Here is a 23521-nt window from a genome sequence, read left to right as displayed (position 1 = left end):
CAGCTTGATACTGGCTGCCAACTAGACATGGAGCCATTGATCACTACCCATTGAGCCCAATGGTCTAACCATCTTTCTATCCACCTTATAGTCCATTCATCCAGCCCATACTTCTTTAACTTGCTGGCAAGAATACTGTGGGAGACCGTACCAAAAGCTTTGCTAAAGTCAAGGAATAACACATCCACTGCTTTCCCCTCATCCACAGACCCAGTTATCTCATCATAGAAGGCAATTAGGTTAGTGAGGCATGACTTGCCCTTGGTGAATCCATGCTGACCTTTCCTGATCACTTTTCTCTCTTCTAAGTGCTTCACAATTGATTTCTTGAGGACCTGCTCCATGATTTTTCCAGGGACTGAGGTGAGGCTGACTGGCCTGTAGTTCCCCGGATCTTCCTTCTTCCCTTTTTAAAAGATGGGCACTACATTAGCCTTTTTCCAGTCATCCGGGACCTACTCCGATTGCCATGAGTTTTAAAAGATAATGGCTAATGGCTCTGCAATCACATCCGCCAACTCCTGTAGACCCTCGGATGCAGCGCATCCAACCCATGGACTGTACTCTTCCAGCTTTTCTAAATAGTCCCGAACCACTTCTGTCTTCACAGAGGGCTGGTCACCTCCTCCCCATGCTGTACTGCCCAGTGCAGTAGCCTGAGAGCTGACCTTGTTCTTGAAGACAGAGGCAAAAAAAGCATTGAGTACATGAGTTTTTTCTACATCGTCTATCACTAGGTTGCCTCCCTCATTCAGTAAGGGCCCCACACTTTCCTTGACTTTCTTCTTGTTGCTAACATATCTGAAGAAACCCTTCTTGTTACTCTTAAGATCTCTTGCTAGTTGCAACTCCAAGTGTGATTTGGATTTCCTGATTTCACTCCTGCATGCCTGAGCAATATTTTTATACTCTTTCTGGTCATTTGTCCAATCTTCCACTTCTTGTAAGCTTCTTTTTTGTGTTTAAGATCAGCAAGGATTTCACTGATAAGCCAAGCCGGTCGCCTGTCATATTTACTATTCTTTCTACACATTGGGATCGTTTGTTCCTGCAACCTCAATAAGGATTCTTTAAAATACAGCCAGCTCTCCTGGACTTCTTTCCCCTCATGTTATTCTCCCAGGAGATCCTGACCATCATTTCCCTGAGGGAGTCAAAGTCTGCTTTTCTGAAGTCCAGGGTCCGTATTCTGCTGCTCTCCTTTCTTCCTTGTGTCAGGATCCTGAACTTGACCATCTCATGGTCACTGCCTCCCAGGTTCCCATCCACTTTTGCTTCCCCTACTAATTCTTCCTGGTTTGTGAGCAGCAGGTCAAGAAGAGCTCAGCCCCTAGTTGGTTCCTCCAGTACTTGCACCAGGAAATTGTCCCCTACACTTTCCAAAAACTTCCTGGATTGTCTGTGCACCGCTGTATTGCTCTCCAAGCAGATATCAGGGTGATTGAATTCAGAGTAGCACTCATGTATCCGCAAAAAGAACAGGAGTACTTGTGGCACCTTAGAGGCTAACAAATTTATTTGAGCATAAGCTTTCGTGGGCTACAGCCCACTTCTTCAGATGCATAGAATGGAACACACAGAAAGAAGATATTTATGCATACAGAGAACATGAAAAGGTGGAAGTAGCCTTGCCAACTGTAAGAGGCCAATCAATTGAGATGAGCTATCATCAGCAGGAGAAAAAAAACTTTTGAAGTGATAATCGAGATGACCCATAGAAGGTGTGAAAAGAACTTAACATGGGGAAATAGATTCAATTAGTGTAATGACCCAACCATTCCCAGTCTCTGTTTAAACCTAAGTTAATTGTATCTAATTTGCATATTAATTCAAGTTCAGCAGTCTCTCTTTGGAGTCTGTTTTTGAAGTTTTTTTGTTGCAAAATTGCCACCTTCACGTCTGTCATTGAGTGGTTAGAGAGGTTGAAATGTTTTCCCACTGGTTTTTGAATGCTATGATTCCTGATGTCAAATTTGTGTCCATTTAGGGTATGGCTACATCTGGAATTTCAAAGCGCTGCCCCGGCAGCGCTGCGGGAGCGCTGCCGCGGCAGCGCTTTGAAGTGTGAGTGTAGTCAGAGCAGCAGCGCTGGGAGAGAGCTCTCCCAGCGCTGCATGTAAACCACATCCCTTACGGGTGTAGCGTGCAGCGCTGGGAGCCACGCTCCCAGCGCTGCTGCCCTGATTACACTGACGCTTTACAGCGCTGTATCTTGCAGCGCCCAGGGGGGTGTTTTTTCACACCCCAGTTGCAGCGCTGTAAAGTGTGAGTGTAGCCAAGGCCTTATTCTGTTGCCTATTTGTGTCCGGTTTGGCCAATGTATATGGCAGAGGGGCATTGCTGGCACATGATGGCATATATCACATTGGAAGATATGCAGTTAATGAGCCTCTGATGGCGTAGCTGATGTGATAAGGTCCTGTGATGGTGTCACTTGAATAGATATGTGGACAGAGTTGGCATCGGGCTTTGTTGCAAGGATAGGTTCCTGGGTTAGTGTTTATGTTGTATGGTGTGCGGTTGGTGGTGTGTATTTGCTTCAGGTTGAGAGGGTGTCTGTAAGTGAGAACTGGCTTGTCTCCCAAGATCTGGGAGAGTGAGGGATCATCTTTCAGGATAGGTTGTAGATCTTTGATGATGCACTGGAGAGGTTTTAGTTGGCGGCTGAAGGTGACAGCTAGTGACATTCTGTTATTTTCTTTGTTGGACCTGTCCTGTAGTAGCTGACTTCTGGGTACTCTTCTGGCTCTGTCAATCTGTTTTTTCACTTCAGCAGGTGGGTATTGTAGTTTTAAGAGTGCTTGATAGAGATCTTGTAGGTGTTTATCTCTGTCTGAGGGATTGGAGCAAATGCGGTTGTATCTTAGAGCTTGGCTGTAGACAATGGATCGTGTGGTGTGTCCTGGATGGAAGCTGGAGGCATGTAGGTAAGTATAGCAGTCAGTAGGTTTCCGGTATATGGTGGTGTTTATGTGACCATCGCTTATTAGCACAGTAGTGTCTAGGAAATGGACTCTTGTGTGAATTGGTCTAGGCTGAGGTTGATGGTGGGATGGAAATTGTTAAAATCATGGTGGAATTCCTCGAGGGCTTCTTTTCCGTGGGTCCAGATGATGAAGATGTTATCAGTGTGGCACAAGTAGAGTAGGGGCGTTAGGGGATGAGAGCTAAGGAAGCATTGTTCTAAGTCAGCCATAAAAATTTTGGCATACTGTGGGGCCATGCGGGTACCCATAGCAGTGCCACTGACTTGAAGGTATATATTGTCCCCAAATGTGAAACAGTTGTGGGTGAGGACAAAGTCTCAACTTGAATTAATATGCAAATTAGATACAATTAACTTAGGTTTAAACAGAGACTGGGAATGGTTGGGTCATTACACTAATTGAATCTATGTCCCCATGTTAAGTTCTCCTCACACTTTCTATGGGTCATCTTGATTATCACTTCAAAAGCTTTTTTTCTCCTGCTGATGATAACTAATCTCAATTGATTGGCCTCTTACAGTTGGCATGGCTACTTCCACCTTTTCTTGTTCTCTGTATGTATAAATATCTTCTCTCTGTGTGTTCCATTCTATGAGTCTGAAGAAGTGGGCTGTAGCCTATGAAAGCTTATGCTCAAATAAATTTGTTTGTCTCTAAGGTGCCACAAGTACTCCTGTTCTTTTTAGGGCGATTGAAGTCTCCCATGAGAACCAGGGGCTGTGATCTAGTAACTTCTGTTAGCTGCCGGAAGAATGCCTCGTCCATCTCATCCCCCTGGTCTGGTGGTCTATAGCAGACTACCACCATGACATCACCCTTGTTGCTCACACTTCTAAACTTAATCCAGAGACTCTCAGGTTTTTCTGCAGTTTCATATCGGAGCTCTGAGCAGTCATACTGCTCTCTTACATACAATGCAACTCCCCCACCTTTTCTGCCCTGCCTGTCCTTCTTGAACAGTTTATATCCATCCATGACAGTGCTCCAGTCATGTGAGTTATCCCACCAAGTCTCTGTTAATCCAATCACATCATAGTTCCTTGACTGTGCCAGGACTTCCAATTCTCCCTGCTTGTTTCCCAGGCTTCTTGCATTTGTGTATAGGCACTTAAGATAACCTGCTGATTGTCCTGCTTTCTCAGTAGGAGACAGGAGTCCTCCCCTTTTGCACTCTCCCGCTCATGCTTCCTCCCAGTATCCCATTTCTCCACTTGACTCAGGGCATTGGTCTCCTTCCCTGATGAACCTAGTTTAAAGCTCTCCTCACTAGGTTAGCAACCCTGCCTGCGAAGATGCTCTTCCCTCTCTTCGTTAGGTGGAGCCCGTCTCTGCCTAGCATTCCTCCTTCTTGGAACACCATCCCATGGTCTCTGACATCACCTGCGTAGCCATTTGTTGACTTCCACGATTTGATGGTCTCTACCCAGGCCTTTTCCTTCCACAGGGAGGATGGATGAGAACACTACATGCTCTTCAAACTCCTTTATCCTTCTTCCAAGAGCAACGTAGTCTGCAGTGATCCACTCAATGTCATTCTTTGAAGTATCATTGGTGCCCACTTGGAGAAGCAGGAAGGGGTAGCGATCTGAGAGTTTGAGTTTTGGCAGTCTCTCCATCATATCGTAAATCCTAGCTCCTGGCAAACAGCAGACCTCTCAGTTTTCCTGGTCAGGGCAGCAGCTAGATGACTTAGTCCCCCTGAGGAGGGAGTCCCTGACCACCACCGCCCACCTTCTTCTCTTGGTATCCGTGGTTAGTGGAACCCCCTTCCCTAGGACAGTGCATCTCATGCCTTCCAATTGGAGGAGTCTCCTTCTACTCCCTTCCCTCAGATGTATCATCTAGTCCACTCTCCGCATTAGTACCTGTGGAAAGAACATGAAAATGGTTGCTCACCTGTATCTGCATTGCTGGTACATGGACGCTCCTCTTTCTTCTGGAGGTCACATATTGCCAAATTTCTTCACCGGTTCATTGTCCCCACTGCACAGCCTGCTCTGATTCTTCAGAATGTTGTGCCTGTAGAAGCATATCCTGACGTCTGTCCAAGAAATTTTCATTTTCTCTTATGCAACTCATATATGTAAGCTGCAGGAAACACAAGTTCAAGTCCCTGTTCTAATGACTATATAATTATTTATACAAAGTGGAAGAGTTTCAAGGGGAGAGATTGAGAGAAACAGCCCCACCCCAGAATATCCCATAGCTCAGTGGTTAGGGTGGTTTCCTAGGAGATGTGGGATCAAATCATGCAGAGGGGGATGCGAAACTGAGAGCCTATCTCTCAGAATGCCTAGGGGATTGGGCCCTGCAGGCAAGATAGGCAGGGAACACCTAGTCTGAGGATCCTGCCTGGGATGAGGTATGATATTGATGTCAGGATTTATTCAGGGGGCTGCACGCATGCTCCCTGACAGTTCCAGATGGCTGTGTGCGGGCATTATGGCAGACATTTGGGTGCTTAGATACTTTAGGTGCCTACAGGGCTAAGTGGCAGCTGAGCGAGGGTTTTGAGGATCTAAATTTTGGATGTAGGCACCTACTACAGCAGTTAGGCATCCAGATCCCGTTATGGCTCTAGCCCTGTGACTCTGGATTTCTGTTGTGAATTTCTCCACAAAGGACTGGATTTTATTTATGGTGGAAGGCATCCAACAGACAAGATTCACTCATTGGGCTTATCTCCACAGGTACAATGACCAGCAGAACACAGCAGTATAATTATACCACTATAGCTCTGCTGGTAGAATTCCACATGGGGACACACTGGTCTGGAATAAAAGTGATTTTATTCCAGTAGTATTATGATGCAATCTTTAATACACGGTCACATACTATTTTCCTGCCTCATTCAATGCATAGGATGGCCAGTGCCCACTTAATGAACAGCTATTCAATATTTTGATTTTTCCTCAATGTTCAAACTCTGCCCTGAAGAGACAGAATTATTAATTTTCTCATGGGCTTTTCTATGGCACGGATGCTTCACAAGCATTAATTCATTTCTTTTCACAACATCCCTGTGAGGTGTGGTGGTTTTACAGATGAAGAGCTGAGGCATAGAGAGATTAAGGTCAAAGTCTCCGCTAATTTTGGGTGTCCAATTTGAGATACTTAGGATCTATTTCTTCAGAGTTCTTAGTATTACGTAGTACTTAATATAATCAAAGCACAGCTCCCAGTGACTTCAATTGCATCTGTGAGTGCTCAGCACCTCTGAAAGTCAGGCCCCAGAGTCTCAAGCTGGGCACTCAGAAAATGATGAACATGCAATTAGTGAGCACCTGTGAAAAGTTTGGTTTAAGTGATTTGTTTAGCCTCACTTGGGAATTGTGTGGCAGAGGCAGGGTTAGAATTCAGTTTTCGAGGGTGGCATTCGACTGCCTTAATTATGAGACCCTAATCCTCTGCCTCAGTCACTACACACTTTCCAACTTCTGCAACAAATGAGTCAGGGAGTCCCACAGACAACAGCCGCCTTCCCTATACAACCTTGTTTCATCCTCAAAGCAGATTCAGCCAGTGCACTGAAAGAGGCAGCGTCCTATGGAAAAAACAGTATGTAATGATGAAATTAATTAGAGGCTATCATAATGCATATGCACAAAGGAGTTGAATCATGGTTGCAAGACAACCTTTATTCTACCAGTTCCTAACTTTTGAGTAAATTTAAACATAGTTTTTTGTGTGTACTTTCATATAAACTACCACCATGGTGTTATGTTTTTATTAAGGAAATTGTATTGACATCACATCCCATGTCCCTACTTTAATCAGGTACCATTATAATGATGAGTTGTTGTTCTGTGTTTTCCCTGGCAAAACTAAAAGAAAGTTAATGCGAAGGAAATGACTTGCACTATGGATATTCTTAAGGTTTGCACATTACTAATTCATTAAAAGCACTTCTTAAAAATGTTCTGTAAATTTTGGAGCTTACTGAAACATTAATGTGTATATGTTAAAAGCTACCTCAGAAAACTGGTTTTATTTAATGTTTTTAATAACACAGCAAGATATTACAGCAGGAACCAAACTTTAAACTGCATGTCCACTCCTAGGGAGTTTTGGTCATAACCACAAATGTTGTGCTGGAACACTAATGTTTACAATGAATGTCAATCCCATTAAAAAGACAATAACTACTACAGTGTATTTACACTATGTTCTTATTAGTGAGGTACATAGGGAAGACTATCACTGCACAGGCTGTAGTCTAGGTTTATCAGCCAGTGACATGAAGACAAGTCAGTTTTGAACAAGAAGAAAAAAACCATATGAATATCAGATATCAGGTGACAGAATCCACAGGCACACACTGTGAAGGGTATTGGTCATCATTTGGAAAATCATTTTTCCTCACTGTTTGTACTTAAGAACCACCCTTTGGAAACTTGTTAGGCCCTGGTCCACTCTGCTGTCAGCTCAACCAACTGACATATTTTGGGCAAGATTGTCACTTGCCCTTGCGTGGACAAGCAGAGGAGTAAGAAGCATAAGCTCTGATCCCCAATCCCCTGCATGAGCACTCTGAGTAGGGGATGGAAGAGCAGGCCCCACAGCGCCTCCCTGCCCCCAATACCACAGGCATGTTAGCCAGGAGTGGGCAGAGCCTCCAGGATGCCAATCAGAATGAAAGTAAGCTGCTCTTAGGGCAGTACAGCTATCTGCTGTCCCTTACAGGGTGCTAGACACAGGGCTCCAACTGGGGAGGGGCAAGTGAGACAGCTGCCCAGGATGCAAAGATGCAGGGGTGGGCAAATGGGGCAATATGTGTGTGTGCATGTGTGTGTGTAGTGGGGGGGACATCCCCCCCCCAAGAATTTTGCCTTCCATTTCGCACAGTTTGAAAACTGTCACCTCCTGCCAGGAGTAAGCAGATTGGAAGCTACTGGAAGATGCCCGGCCCACTTGGGCCCTTGACTTCTCATGCTGAAGGAGCCCAATGCCAGCTGGCGATGCCCTCTTGAGACAGCTGGTGTCCCTGGTTCTGCTGCTGCTCTGCAGCGGCGAGCGAGCCCACTGAGGAGCATCTCATAGCAGCTGGGCTCTGTGGGGGGGGGGAGGAAAGAGTGTCTCAGGGGCACAGCTCAGAGCTGTGCTGCCTGCCATGCTTGGGGAGCACCCACCCATACAAAGGTGGCTGGCTCGGAGAGCAGGGCAAGGCAGGCGTGAAGAGCCAGGGACCCGAGCAGGCTGGGTGGCTCCCATCAGCTTCTGATCTACTGGCTCTTGGCAAGAGGCAACCATTTTCAAACTGTGGGATGCACCCCGTAGAAAGGTGTGCCCCACAGTTTGAAAACTTCTGTGCTAAATGGAAGCAGAAATCTGAGGGGTGACCCTGCATGTCCCGCCACACATTGCTTCTAGGAGGTGCAAATATGCTTGCTCACCCCAGGTGCTAAAATGCCTAGTTACAGCTCTGACTAGATGTATGGTCTCAATCTAGCCCTCAGTCCTTTTGTGCACACAGATTAGTTCCTTCTGCAAGCGGAGCATGTGATATTTAATTAAGTAATATATTTACTTTGGGAAAAGGCAGCATTTAAATATTTGTTTTGAAATAGAATTTTAAAAAATGATATCAATTTTTAAAAAATGGATCTACATTAAAAACCAGCATTAAAAAATCATTAAAAACACATTACAAATCTACATTAAAAGTCAGCCGTTGTCAGCGCTGTTCACTTAATGTTATTTTAGTGAAAATTTCTTTAAAGATTCTTTTTCATACTGCAGTGATGCTAGGGCCACTGTTGAATTGCAGCCAACATAGAAAAGATATTGATCATCTTCCTCTACTTCCCTCCTGCACAGGCTGCTTGCCATGGTATGAATGGATTGGGCGTCAGTGGACCTCTGCAAGACATGACTTTCTCTGTATCAGAAGGTACAACAGGAGTTCATGTAATATACCAGGTAATCATTAACTCTGAGGGTTAGCTCTTTGTTCAAAAGAGCCATCCTATGCTCATTGATATCAATGAGAGTTTTGCTGTTGATTTCAAGAGGAAAAGCAGCCCCAAGATGGGTTATGATAGAAACTTTGACTTTTATTATCTGATAATTTAGTGCCTGCTGATGAAATTTAAAGCATCAGCCTCTATCAAATGATTTCCAAGAGGATAAATCTAAAATAGTCTATTGCTATAATCAGCATTCCTAGAGAATGAACGTAAGAAATCACATGCAGTTCATGTTCAGTCCATCAGACAAAGGCATAACAAGATCCAGTGACTGAAAGCTGAAACTAGACAAATTCATACTGGACATAACACCAACATTTTTGACAGTGAGGGTAATTAACCATGGGAACAACTTACATTGGGTGGCGGTGGATTCTCCATCACTGGCAATTTTGAATTCAAGATTGGTTGTTTTTTAAAAAGATATGCTCTAGTTCAAAAGGAAATATTTTGGGAAAATTCTATGGCCTATGTTATACAACAGGTCAGATTAAATTATCACAATGGTCCTTTTGGCCTAGGAGTCTATGAATCTGCGAACTGCATTCTACCTGATTTCCTTTTCTTTAGAGATTCCCTTTACCCACAGTGATAGTAATTCCAAGTGTCATGAGCTTTGTTTCTAGTGAAAGATGAATGACAGAGCCAATACTCAAATAAATGGAGGATGAGTGTGTTATGTTTTTTGCATTCCTGTACTCAGACCAGCCTCTGTTTTAAACAGATGTCTGTTTTCCCCCTTACTGCATTCTACAGCTGGGAAAGTAATGTTAACAACGATTCATCTACTAATTTAAGACAGGAAAAACGCCAATGTGTTTGAATATCATTTGCCCACTCTAGCAAGGAAAATGTTGACAATGAATTTAAAAATTGTGAATTAGAAAGTTAAATTATCTGAAATATTCCTGAAAAGGAACCTGTTCCCCTGACTTTTCTCTTTTCCTCTCTAGTTTACAATTGAGCCACCTGCTGTCAGTTTGAGACTGTCTGGTGAAAAAGATGACGTCATTGAGATTGCGTCAACTGATGGCTATCTGTATCTCAACGGGTCTCTAGACAGGGAAAACAAAGCAATCCATAGGCTACAGGTGAAATAAATGAGAAATGGAGCAGGTTGAAAAAGAGTTGGGGAGTGTTATTAATTTTTCTTTTTTTTTTTTTTGCCAAAATTTGAAACTAATGTCAGTTGAAATTTCCTACCAGCCTGTTTGCTGCCACCTAATTCATTGCCAGTAGACAGTTTGATTCTGGGACATTTCTCCTCATCTGGCAGCCTGGGGACAGCTAGCTATGTTATATTCATTTATTTGAGTTCTTGTTTCCATTTTTACAGTGGAGGGCTACTGCCATCAGAGGAGGGGGTTGTGACACAGAAAATGTGTTCTGAATGCTTTGTACTTGGATAGACCTTTTATAAATGATCCAGGTATGACTGTAGGGCTGGTAGAGCCACTTACTACTATGGCTGCCTGACCCTTTCCATGATAAGATCCTGTTTTCAGTGGCTTATAACTGGGCTCAGTTTTAACCACCTAGGTTGAAATTTTTCATCCTGGGTGTCTACTCCAGGCTGATTTTTTGTTTTTTAATTTCAGCCAAAGTGGTTCAGCTGTTTTCAAGAACAAGGGTAGGGAAAGAAATTCTTAAAAGTGTTAAAAATTTCTGGCGTCCCTTTCTTTAAACGGCACTAGTGATCCCATGCTTTGGAGCAGAGGTTTGAAATTTATCAAGGGGAAAGCTTTTGTGTCAAAGATTTGCCCTAGGTCATCCTTGGGAAAATCTGCCCAAATTTGAACAAGTTAAAAGCCTTTGAAAAGTTACAGTTTACACATGCTCAGTAGAGACATCTGCCATTTTAGCAGCTAAAATTGCTGAAGATTCCATCCATGTTCAACCAGACTTTCCCTGTAATTACTGCTCTAGGGCAGGGTGGGGCCAGGCACCAGAACTCTGAGCAGGGAGCCTGTTTTTCTTGTCCTCTCATTGAGCCCCTGGAGTCCAGGCAGCATGGATGAGGAAGCTGTCTCATTTGAATACAAAGGGGAGAGGAGCTGGATTGTGGGGGAGGGGTGAATGGAGTAGATTGGGCCAAGGAGTCTGATAAGACTGGGAGTGGAGGTTGGGAGAGAAACTGGGACAGGGAATTAGGAGAAGACTGGCACTGGTTGGGCAAAGAGACTGGGACTACGAGCTTGGTGGGGAGGCTAGAAAAGTTGGAAGGGGAGGCTGTGACTGGTTGGGCAAGGAGACTGGGACTAGGAACAACTATGGGGGGAAAAGTGGGGCAATGGGAGACAGACCTCACAAGGAGCTGGGTGCAAGGGGAGAGCTGGGACTGTCTGAGCAAAAGAGTCTGGGTCTCGGGGCCAGGGAGAGAATGTGGAGAAGACTGAGATTGGACGAGGACCCTGGGGAGGGACACTGGGACTGGGAAAGAGTATGTGGGGAGAGACAGATCAGATGAGGAACTGGGAGAGAGGAAATGGGACTGGCTGAGGAAGGAAACTGTGAGTAGGGAGAGGGAGATATTGAAAGTAGATAGGGGAGACTGAAACACATGGATCATGGAGGGGGAAGATTAGGAATGGACAGGCAAGGAAACTTGGACTGGGACGAGAAGTCTGAAGAGTGGAAACTGGGACTGGGTAGGCAGGGAGAATGGGACTTGGACAAAGAGACAGGGCTGGAGAAGATACAAGACTGGGATAGGTACAGGTTGGAGGGTATGGGGCAGAAAGGGTGAAGCTTGGGGAACACAGGCAGAAGAGAGTCTGTGTCCACAAGAGCACACTCCCTTCCAGAGTCTGGAATGGAACCAAAAGTTCCTGAGTCTCACCATTCCTCTGCTATAAACAAATATTTGTGAAACCCTCTGGCAAAGTGTTGTCTCATCCCTTTCCAGTGCGGGCTCATGGAGAGAATGACAACCTACGTTGCTATTAATTACTCTGTTAGCTCAAGTGGCAAAGGTCTGTGCTGGGGACGTAAGTTTCCAATTTAGTCAATGACCAGTGTGGGTGTCAGACTGATGCCATATGAGGGAATTTTTTTTTTCAGTTTGCTTTTTTAAAAACCAGGCAGGCAGCTGACAAGCCAAAACATTCTGCTTTGGTTCTACCACAGTGGAATTTTTCCAGTCTCTTTTACACAATTTGTTTTTGAGATTTTTTCAGAATGAACCTCTTCCCTCCTAACTGCCCCCCAAATGCCAAAATCTCAAAAATGTATATGCAAAGGAAAATTCCTGGACAGCTCCACTACAACACACTCTTCTGTGGCTAATTGGCTAATTCCTTAGGCTGACCCTGTGGCTCAGTTTACTTTTTCTGGCCACTTGTAGAATAGCAAACTCAAGCAGACACATACTCATGCTTTTGTCATTGTGGTATGGAAAACATCAATTTCTACATAAAGAGGGAAAGCATTAAGGGGTCGCTCCTGAAAGGTGCTGAGCACTCTGCCCTGGTCTAGCACCTTCCAGACCTAAGACCTACCTGGTCTCCACTATGGAGATCAGACTGCTACTGAAACAGGTCACTAACATCAGGGACTACTTTATAATGTTGGTATACTGTGCAATGAAAATCATCTGAACAGTGTCACTACTAAGGAAGCTTCAAATAAAACAACTATAATAAGGGTGTATGCTAATGATGTTCCAGTCCAGTGAAACCTCACTTTGAAATGAGGTGGTACCAAGATTTATTGAATGTGTCTCAGCAGTTGCTGTCATGACTGTTATGTAGGCTCATCTTCACATGAAAATGATCAGGTTCAGACCATTTTTACTCTTCAGCTTCAACATGCTGGATACACTTTTCCAACTCACTTAAGTGAAAATCTTTCCTGGCCATTTCTTTTGCTTTTCAATATTAGGTGGAGGCTCTGAATGTAATGGGAGAGAAAGTGAAAGGTCCCTACTCTATTACTATCAATGTTCAGGATATTAATGACAACCCACCAAAGTTTGAGAAGTCAAAATACTATGGAGCAGTATGGCAGAATTCCCATCCAGGTAAAGGCCATTATCATTAATAATTAATATTATTATTTTTGCTATTTAAAATGTATATTATGCAATTTAATAAAGATGTGCAATATAGTAGACTGAAAATGCTAAACAAAGAATAACACTTTGTCAAAAAGGATGTTACAAACTAAAGGCATGACTGGGTACAATATAATACAAATAGCACATAGGCTAATAGAGTGGTGTGTGTCTATCACAGCTGAAATGTTTCACAGAACTTACCATATTACAAACATTATTTAGTACGTAAATATCACTATCCCCATTGTGCACTGCAGATGGAAGCTGAAGCTGAAAGAAGTTAAAAAACATGCCCAAGATCACACCGAAAGTAGGTGTTACAAGGGACCTAAATTATTTAGGTCTTTATAGATCACCCTAGAGGGGGAAAAAAAGATGCCACTACTGTTGTTAGATAATTAGTGCTTTATATTTCGTGTGGCAAAACACTGCCCAGAAAGTGGGCTGCATCATCAGTAGTTTCCAAGTAGTTTTGTATTGTCGATTGCAGTAAACCAATTTAGAAGTCATAAAGGTATGGAAAACAGTAATAAGAGCCAAGAGAATGAAAAAAGAGACATAGCCAGCTATTAATACTATGGCCTGGGGGGATCGATCTAAGTTACGCAACATCAGCTATGTGAATAAAGTAACTGAAGTCGATGCACTTAGATCTACTTCCCGCAGTCTCTTCACTGAGGTAGACTGACTGCTGACACTCCCCCATCCACTCCACCTACCTTTCTCGCTCCGGTGAAGTACTGGAGTTGACGGGAGAGCACTCGGCGGTCGATTTATCTCGTCTTCACTAGACACGATAAATCAATCCCTGTTGGATTGATTGCTCCAGAGGTAAGTGTAGACATGCCCTCAGATCATGAAGCAAAAAAGGAGCTTTTAGTAAAGTATAGGACTTTATGGCTTGAGCACGCAAGAAAGAAATGCAATAGTTCTTGAGTATATTTGCAGTTCATGCAGGTGATAGGGTTTTTTATATGTTGACTGGATCAACAATTAAAGTTTAAAAGTTTGTTCACAGTTCCATTCTTCAATGTACTCTCCACTATCTTTTAATGTTCCACATTATGCTTTTCACCAAAAAGGTCTATTATACAGCATATCTGAACATTTTTGTTCAGCCATTTTTCCATCAGAAAATGCCATTTTAACTGAAAATATACATAAAATCACATCAAATTCAATGAAATTTCCTGCAAGAAAAATGTTCCCCAAAGCAAAATGTTTTCATTTGAAAAAAATTTTGTTTTGGAAAAATTTAAAAATGTAGTTTCAAAAAGAAATTTTCATTTTCAACTCTATGTTATGTTTTTCATTTTAAAATTATTTTTACATTATGTAATGAACGTCAGTGGTAATAGTGCATAATATGACATCATATATTTTCATGTCATATTTTGACAATATAATAGTCAAATATTTTATTTTTTAAAAATTATGGCAACTGCTACATAACACAGACTGAAGAAATCAAAAGTGTCTGTTGTTTGTATTGTAGTGAAAAGTGTCAAATTGTTTTGTAAACAGAGGTAAACAATGAGGTGACAAAGTTTGCAGATGATACAAAATTACTCAACACAGTTAAGTCTAAAATGGACTGCGACGCATTACAAAGAGTTATCACACAACTGGGTGACTTGGCAACAAAATACAGGTGAAAATCAATGTTGATAAATGCAAACTAATGCACATTGGAAATCATAATCCCAACTATATGTATAAAATGATGGGGACTAAATTAGCTTCAAGAAAGAGATCTTGGAGTCATCATGGATAGTTCTCTGAAAACATCTGCTCAGTGTGCAGTGGCAGTCCAAAAAGTGAACAGAATGTCAATAACCATTAGGAAAGGGATAGATAATAAAACAGAAAATATCATAATGCCACTATATAAATTAATGGTGCACCCACATCTTGAATATTGCATGCAGTTCTATTCACCACATCTCAAAGACGATATATTAGAATTGAAAAACGTACAGAGAAAGGCAACAAAAATGATAAAGGGAATGGAACAGCTTCAATATGAGAAGAAATTAAAAAGACTGGGACCGTTCATCTTAGAAAAGAGACAACTAAGGGGGGATATGCTAGAGGTCTATCAAATCATGGATGGTGTGGAGAAAGTAAATAAAGAAGTCTTATTTACTCTTTAACATACTGCAAGAAGCACAGGTCACCCAATTAAATTAATAGGCAGCAGGTTAAAACAAACAAAAAAGTACATCTTTACACAGCACACAGTCAACCTGTGGAATTTGTTGCTAGGGAATGTTGTGAAGGCCAAAGTATAAGTGGGTTCAAAAAAGAATCAGAGGACGTCATGAAGGATAGGTCCATCAATGGCTATTAGCCAAAATGGTTAGGGACACAACCTCATGATCTGGGTGTCCCTAAACCTCTGACTGACAGGAGCTGGGACTGGATGACAAGGGATGGATCACTCAACAATTGCCCTGCTCTATTCATTCCCTGTGAAGCACCTGGCACTGGCCACTGTCAGAAGACAGGATGCTGAGCTAAATGGACTATTGGTCTGGCCTAGTATGTTATGTTTTGTTACAAGTAGGAGACACTTTGATCAAAAATAAACTAAAATGTTTCAATCTGTACTAAATAGCATCTTCCCTTAATTAAACAAAAAAGACATGTCATGTTATATTAGGACACGATTAGGTATGTCATGGTATGTCATACTATGCTCTATTACCACTGATGTCATTAAATAATGTACAAATAATAAAAATGTAGAAATGGAAAAAATACATTTCAAAAGACATTTCATTGTGATGTGAAATTTTTCCCAAATTACATTTTCCCAAATTATTTTTTTTAATTGCCATTTTTCAGGAAATTTGAAAAGTATTTCTTTTTGTTCTGGAACAAAACCAAATTTTGCTATGTCAACATTTCCCATGAAACCAAAATCCCAACTTGCGACCAGCTCTAGTGTAGAGCAGCCTCTTTAATGGTAACAATTCTAAATGCAGTAACAGTGTTGCATGTTCTCTATACACTCTGTGATGGATTATTTGCAGAAGCACCATGATGTGGTCCTAAACTAACCAAATAGAACTGTCAGAGAATCCCCGCTTCCCAAGGAACTCTGTGGAGGGGGATAGCTGGCTGAGATGGTACTGCCACACCCTACATCAGCTAGTCCCCACCTCGTGTAAGGGGAAAGTGGCAGCATGTCAGGGGCGTGTCAGAGGGGGCAGGGTTCCCAGAGGGACCTTACTTATGCCAATGATGTAAATTAAGGCTGCTCTGTGCAATCCTAACTTGTACAGGGGATGCGAGGTCCTGAATCAAGGAGCTGTCAAGCACATCCCTGTGGGTCTCCTCCTCTCCCCCATACCTGAGCTGCAACTTCCCTGGATTAGATAATCAAGGCCCTTTCTCCATTCTCTTACTGGCCTTTCTTCTACATCCAAATAGGTAAACCCTTTCTGCGTGTCCATGCCACTGACCGTGATGATCCTACAACTCCCAATGCGAAGCTGAGTTACAACATTCTCCACCATTTTCCCAACCCTTTTAAGTCGATGCTTTTTCAGATTGATAACGTAACTGGAGCAATCTCAACAAGTGAGCTTGGTATGTAAAATTATCGTGAGTATTGTTATTGTTTGTATGTTAAGCACTGACCATGGGTATGTGATGCAAAATAATAACAACTGTTATTTCCTGATTTGAAGAGTCTATAGACTAAAAACGGAGAGCACAGGGAAACCCAGATGAGAGATAATTTAGGAAGAGTTTTCCTTAACTATTTATCTAAGCCTCTTCTTGTGATCCTTGTGGAAACAGTGGGTCTAGGAGGGACTTGAATCAAGATAAAAGAAGAAAGCTCCTTTCCAATCATTCCCCAGAATAAAGTTAGCCTATGGGACATATTTATTAAGGGTCTGCTCTGATACTGAGAGGTATTTGTGACTCCAACTGAAGTCAATGGGAGCTATTTATGGAACTATAGTCTCATTTGCTGTTATTACTATTATTAATTGTTTTTTATTTTGGTAGTGTCTGGAACCCCATTGTGCTTGGTGCTATACAAACACAGAACAATGAGACGGTCCATGCCTTAATGAGATTACAATCTAAATATGCTGGAACCAGTACTAGTGTATTTCCAACTCTGCAACTCTGCATTTGATTTTTAATTTTTTTTCTGAGAGTGTCTCTCTCAAAATAGTAGTTCTCAACGTTTTCAGGAAATTGAAGCAATGTAGCAGGCTAAGAGTCTTATTCAACTCCCAACACAGAGGATCATCTTTAAATTCATGAAGAGAAGCCTAGACTAACAGTTGTAAAAGCAAGATACTGCAATGGACACATGCAAAGCAGAGGCTGGGATTTCTCTGCAGCTGAACAATGTACCAGTAACAGAGCTTTTGTTAAGTTTCTCACATGTCTCTTTATTTTGTTTTCTAGGTTCTCGTTTATTAAATCCCCAAAAGCAGGCTACGTTCATCCTCGTTGTCACAGTGAAGGATTTGGCAGGAATGTCAGAGAACGCTTTAACCAGTAACATTGATGTGGAAATAACTGTGAAGGAGAACATTTGGAAGGCACCTCCGAAAGTATCTATCAAAGAAAACTCTACTGAGCCTCATCCCATCTCTATCACGCAGGTAGGATCTAGAAATCACAGAAATGACTAATGTCAATGCATTTACAAGCCTTAAATATTCCCTGCCAGCTGCAGGATCTTCTTCCAGTTATCAAGACTTTGGTACATCTTCCGTGTTGGATATTGCAGTCCATGGGAGTTTGGGCTGAGGAAGGATTGAGTAAAAATGGAATATGGATTTCAAGATTTGGCCCCTTGGGCATATTTTACATAAACTGGAAGAGGGTATTAGTGTCGATTTCCCTATAATATCCTTATTACGAAATGGATGCTAGGGAGAGGATTAAGGTACAGGCCAGAGCAATATTAATGTTACAGTGACACAAGGATTTTCCCACTCAAGCTTACAGAAAGTTCTAGTCTTGGTATATTCTATGAACTGCAGGCAATGCATAAGGAATTCTGCTGATGTATAGAAAACTCAAAGGAACAGAAAGAATACTCATTCCAATGCTGTTTGGCACAATATGAATTACAAAAGCAAAAGCTCATTGATATAACAGAGAATTAGTCTTTTAAAGAATGCAGGGAGGATTTTTACAGATGGGGAATACAACAGTTGGGAAAAATATGGGTAGTGCTAGGTACTAGCACCGGAATAGCAAATGTAGGGCTTGATTGCCTCTCTCGTAGACAAACTCATGGGAGGGTGCCCAGCAGGGAGGAAAACTCTCTCAAGTTCCCCTTATGGAATGTCCTCCAACTTCTTCAGTTGCAGCGTTGGTTATGTTCACCCACCTCATCCCATCCATGAGGAAACAGTAGTGGTTCAGCCCCTAAAGTCCCTGGAAGGTCAGACTATGTGCTAGACCAGTCAGACAATTTTATGTGTATCATCTCCTCCTCTGCTAAGATTTGACTTGCCACTCTACACTTCCATCTGTGATCCCAAACTGCTTAGGTGACTAAAGCTCAAGAGGAAAAGCACAGAAGTTGGCCGGTACAAAAAGATGCTGTAAATTAGCATGATGCCATTACAATACTGTAATAATATACCTTGTTCTTACACAGCACTTTTCATTTGTAGATCTCAAAGTGCTTTTAAAAGGAGGTAAGTGTTATTATACACATTTTACAGATAAGGAAACTGAGGCAAAGAGAGTGACTTGTCCAAGGTCATTCAGCAGACCAGTGGCAGAGCTGGGACCATCATCTGGGCCTCAGAGTCCCAGTTCCAAGGCCTGCCAAATGGTTAGGTTTATGACCTAAAATAAAATAATGTGCAAACCAGAAAATCCATCTTTTCCTTTTCATTCCCAGTGCTTCAAACAGTTACATCTCAGTCCACACTTCTAATCCTTTGTTTTAACTCATTCTGGGGATTTTAGGTGCAGTGGAATGAGCCAGATGCAAAATATGACCTTCTGCAAGGGGAGTGGCTGCCCAGGTTCCCATTTACAATTGATCAGAACGGGACGATTTATGTGACTGAACCCTTGGATAGGGAAGAAAAGGAATTGGTAAGTAATCATGAGAAACCTGACTGATGCAGTAGCCCAAAGTCTTAGACTCAATAGTGGCTGGGCGTGTAAATGTAGGAGAGTTAGTGGTGGGAGAGGGAGGAGAAAGAGGATAGATATGTGTAATTTGATGTGGTTTCTGGATGAATTTGAGTGACTTGATAGACATGGACTCTCAGGCAATTTACCAGCAGGCATGTCCATCACACTACACTACATTCCACCCAACAGCCATTAATTCAGAACTTTATAATATTTCTTTCTAAAGCAGCACGAGTTCTGTAGTTATTGCAGTTTTCATAGCCTACTCTGAATTGCACAGAACATGTGCTGTGTACAGAGACAGTGTTATAGTACCTGATCGAGTGGTGGACTGTGGCTTTGCAGGTGGGTGGAATTCTTAGCTTTCTCAAGTCTTCCTGCCTTTCTTCTCCAAGAGGTGGGGTGGGGAAATAGGCAAAATAGGCAAAACAAAAGAAATGAATTTCCTGTAAAGATAATGAAGAGTTTACCCAACAACAGATGTTATCAGACTCTCTCTCTCTCTCTCTTCAGGTACATTCCTACACATTCTTTCCACAAAGAGGAAAAAAAATTAGTCATGTGTAGTCTGTGTAGCCTACATCAGCTAGGGCTAAGATTTAACAGCGCACACATGCGTGTGCTTCACTAATAAAAGCAAGTGTTCATACAAAGAACACTTTAAATTTGAACAGCAACTGTAATCTCAGGGCTGCTCCAAGTTGTGTCAGTTGTCAGTGGCTTTAAGAGGTGTGTCTAACAGTTGGGGTTCACTAGAGTGCAGCAGCCCTTTGGCTAAGCTCCCTTGTCTCGGCCCATAGGTCCTTCACTAGAGAGGAGAGTGGGAAAGGGGGTTGGGCACAGGAGCTGCCATGCTGGCCTGACACCACCTGGGGTTTCCCCCATGCTGGGGAATCATGAGAGAGCTGTATCCACCAGCCCTATGACTGTTTTGTATCGGTGGACTGGAACCATAGGCCCTGACTCCGGTGCTGGAACACTCCTGGAAAAAAATAGAGTTCCCACAGGTCACCTGCCAATTAGCTGTGTGATGGGCCCTGCTGATCAGCTCCGTCCCCTCCCTTGCAGCACTCCTACTCACCACCAATCAGTTGTTCAGTGGCGGGTGGGAGATGCTGGAAGGGAGGGGGAGGAGCTGGGACTGGAAGAGGTGGAGTGAGAGTGGGGCTTTAGGGGAAGGAGCCGATTGGGGCTGATGCCTCAGAGTGGAGCGGGGAAAGCTGAAAGTTGGTGCCTGTGCAGGGCCGGCTCCAGGGTTTTTGCCACCCCAAGCAGCAAAAGGAGGGGAAAAAAAAGCCGCAATTGCGATCAGCTCTACCGCCGCCACTTCATTCTCCGGTGGCAATTCGGTGGCTGGTCCTTCACTCTGAAAGGCAGTGAGGGACCTGCTGCCAAGTTGCCGCCGAAGACTCGGAAGTGCCGCCCCTCTCCGTTGGCTGCCCCAAGCACCTGCTTGCTGGGCTGGTGCCTGGAGCGAGCCCTGCGCCTGTGACTGGAACTGAGGGCATGTCTACACTGCAGTTAAAAACCCATGGCTGGCCCGTGCCTGTTGACTCGGGCTAAGGGATGTTTAATTGCAGTGTAGATGTTTGGACTTGGGCTGCAGCCTGAGATCTTGGACCCTCCCACCTCACGGGTCCTTGAACCCAGGCTCCAGCCCGAGCGTCTACGCTGCAATTAAACAGCCCCTTAGCCTGAGCCTCGTGAGCCCAAGTCAGCTGGTACAGGTCAGCCATGGCTTTTTAATGGCAGTGTAAACATACCCTGGCACAGGCCAGCCACTGGTTTTTAATGGCAGTGTAGACATACCCAAGATGACAGGATCTAGCCTGTCATCTTGAATAAACACAAAATTGAAGAGCTGCATTTTAACTTAGCCCCAGGAATAGTCCACGATGCTGACATTAGGTTCATCATGGAATTAAAGTGAGTCTATTTTGGTATTAAACATATTCTCTTTATGAAAAAAAATTGCTGGACAAGGAAAATAATGCTATGCTTTTTATGGGCCAATAAATACATTTTATAATTTATAAGCTTTCAGGCTATAAATCTCCCTTCTTGTGATTTTGAAAGAATTGCTAAAATACTACATAGTGACCAGTCAGCATATCTAAAGGGATTTGATCTCCCTCACCATTTTGTGTTTCGTGTTTAATTTAAAAAATGGTACCTTCCATAGCATTTCTCAGTTTGTTTTCTCTAACTGTACAGTCAGCATTTGCCTGGGAATTTGCTGACCTCACAGCAATGCATCATCAAGGGGGGCATGAAAAAGAAATGTAATGAATAAAACCATAATATTTTGCCTACTTCTGAAGGTAGAATAAGTATTTCCAGGAGAGAATACAGTTGTAGGCCCTAATTCTGCAAGGAACATAAGGTCCCTAACTTTAAACACCTCTATGCAACTAATCATATGCTTAAAGTTAGGCACATTCTTAAATTCCTTACTAAATTGTGGCCACAGAGAAGAAAGATAGCTTTGTGGTTGTAAATGACACTGGCCTGGGACTAGATGGAGATATAGGGTGAAATCCCAACCCATTGAAATCAATGGGAGTTTTGCCATTGACTTCACTGATAGTAGGATGTCACCCATAGATTATGTTTCAGCTCTCGCACCGATGTCTTGTGCACTTCACCTATCTGTATCTGAGTTACTCATCGGTGAAATGGAGAAAACAATGTTTTCCTGCCTCTCCTGGGTGTTGGGAGAATAAATGCATTGAATTGTGAGGCATTCAGATAACATGGTAATAGGTACCATATAAGAGCCTATAAGTAATTAGTATTAAAATAGATGGAAATGTTATTAAGACATACAGAAAGAGCTTTCATTTGGTAGCAAGGTTTTCACTGTGATCCCTTTAAATGGAAGCTATTATAGTTCTTGCGTTTATTATTCCTAATTGCAATATTATCATTGTAGTACTCATTCTTTGCAACTGCAAAAGATAATGAAGGAGAGGAACTGGGCCGGCCTTTGTTAATCTTGGTTCAGGTTGAAGACATTAATGATAATCCTCCTGTGTGCCAGAATGCTTTGACTATATTTGAAGTTCAGGAGAATGAAGGATTAGGTAAGACATCATGAAGATAACTATTATATAAATCTTTCTCACTGTCTGAACATTGTTTCCATTGATGAAACTAGAATTAACAATTTCGGGGCCCAATTCTGTCACATTAATTCACTTTGAATAGCGCTTATTCATGCAAATTGTCCCACTGACTACAGTTGGATTGTTTGTGCAACTAAGCTAGTCATGGTAAGTGAGAGTTGCAAAATCAAATCATTTAAAATACAATATTGTGCTCTCCTACAATCACAATGCTAAAATGTACAATAGAATTTGCTTTCCTTTTTTAAGATTAAAAAGATTACTCTCACTGGATAAGTGCTTTGATTCTCCTGTCCCTTATATGGATGCTACTTTGGTGTAATTCCATTAATTTCAATGGAGTTACTTCTGATTTACATCAACGTTAGTGAAATCTGTCCCTAAGGCCTTGGCTACGCTTGAGAGTTGCAGTGCTGGTGGTGGCTTTACAGCGCTGTAACTCACTCCCAGTCCACACTGGCAAGGCACATACAGCGCTGTATCTCCCTGGCTACAGCGCTGCTTGTACTCCACCTCGATGAGAGGAATAAAGAGAACAGAGCTGCTGCTGCAGTGCTGGGGTGTCAGTGTAAACAGCGATTAATCTTACTATGCTGTAACTGACCTCCGAAAGCTTCCCATAATGCTTTTAAGTAAAGATAACACTCTTTGTTTTGTTGTGATGCCTCTGTTTGTTTTGTTGTGAACTCGGGGCTTCCGGAGCTGCTTATCTAAAAAAACAAACACAGCTCCTGTTTGCTGTGAATGAGCTTCCTTTGCAATGCTCACAGCTAGTGTTTGCTTGGGGAAGGAAGGGGCTTGAGGAGAGAAGCAGCACGGTGGGCAGGGGGTGTGTGTCCGTTTGGGAGCAGCTGCTTATCTGGTCTGTGACGAAAAAAAAAAAGAGGGCTATTGGCATTTAGTGAATGAGAGAAGGGTGGGGGAAGGGGTCGGAACTAGCAAGGCAGGGAGCTGACAGTGTCGGCTCAAAAAATCCACTCTCTCTCCCCCCCATGCTCCCTGTCACACTCCACCCCACCCCTCTCTTTTGAAAAGTATGTTGCAGCCACTTGAATGCTTGGATAGCTGCCCATAATGCACTGCTCCCAATGCCTCTGCAGATGTTGCAAATGTGGACACGACAGTGCGCTGGTAGCTTCAGTGTGGACAGACTGCAGCGCTTTCCCTACTCAGCAGTACGAAAACAGGTTTAACTCCCAGCGCTGTATAGCTGCAAGTGTAGCCATACCCTGAGACTCTACTTTACTTGTTCAGAGA

At 42.8% G+C, this 23521-nt stretch overlaps 1 protein-coding gene across 2 annotated transcripts in view; it reads left to right on the top strand.

Moving 5' to 3' along the window:
* The window catches only part of CDH17 (cadherin 17), a 51279-nt gene that overhangs the window by 8042 nt on the left and 19716 nt on the right, over nt 1–23521 (top strand). The window contains exons 2-9 of one of the 2 annotated variants that reach the window (XM_050940802.1): nt 6765–6863; nt 8805–8906; nt 9907–10044; nt 12833–12971; nt 16443–16601; nt 17439–17638; nt 18966–19097; nt 22072–22222. In XM_050940802.1, the coding sequence (XP_050796759.1) occupies nt 6837–6863; nt 8805–8906; nt 9907–10044; nt 12833–12971; nt 16443–16601; nt 17439–17638; nt 18966–19097; nt 22072–22222 (1048 nt within the window). In that variant the 5' untranslated portion in view covers nt 6765–6836. The remainder of the gene's footprint in view (nt 1–6764; nt 6864–8804; nt 8907–9906; nt 10045–12832; nt 12972–16442; nt 16602–17438; nt 17639–18965; nt 19098–22071; nt 22223–23521) is intronic. The other variant, XM_050940801.1, reaches the window with a different exon arrangement.

Source organism: Gopherus flavomarginatus, chromosome 2 (assembly GCF_025201925.1).
Source record: "Gopherus flavomarginatus isolate rGopFla2 chromosome 2, rGopFla2.mat.asm, whole genome shotgun sequence".
Taxonomy (NCBI): Eukaryota; Metazoa; Chordata; order Testudines; family Testudinidae; genus Gopherus; species Gopherus flavomarginatus.
The sequence above is the reverse complement of the archived record's forward strand: the minus strand, read 5'-3'. Positions and strand labels throughout refer to the sequence as shown.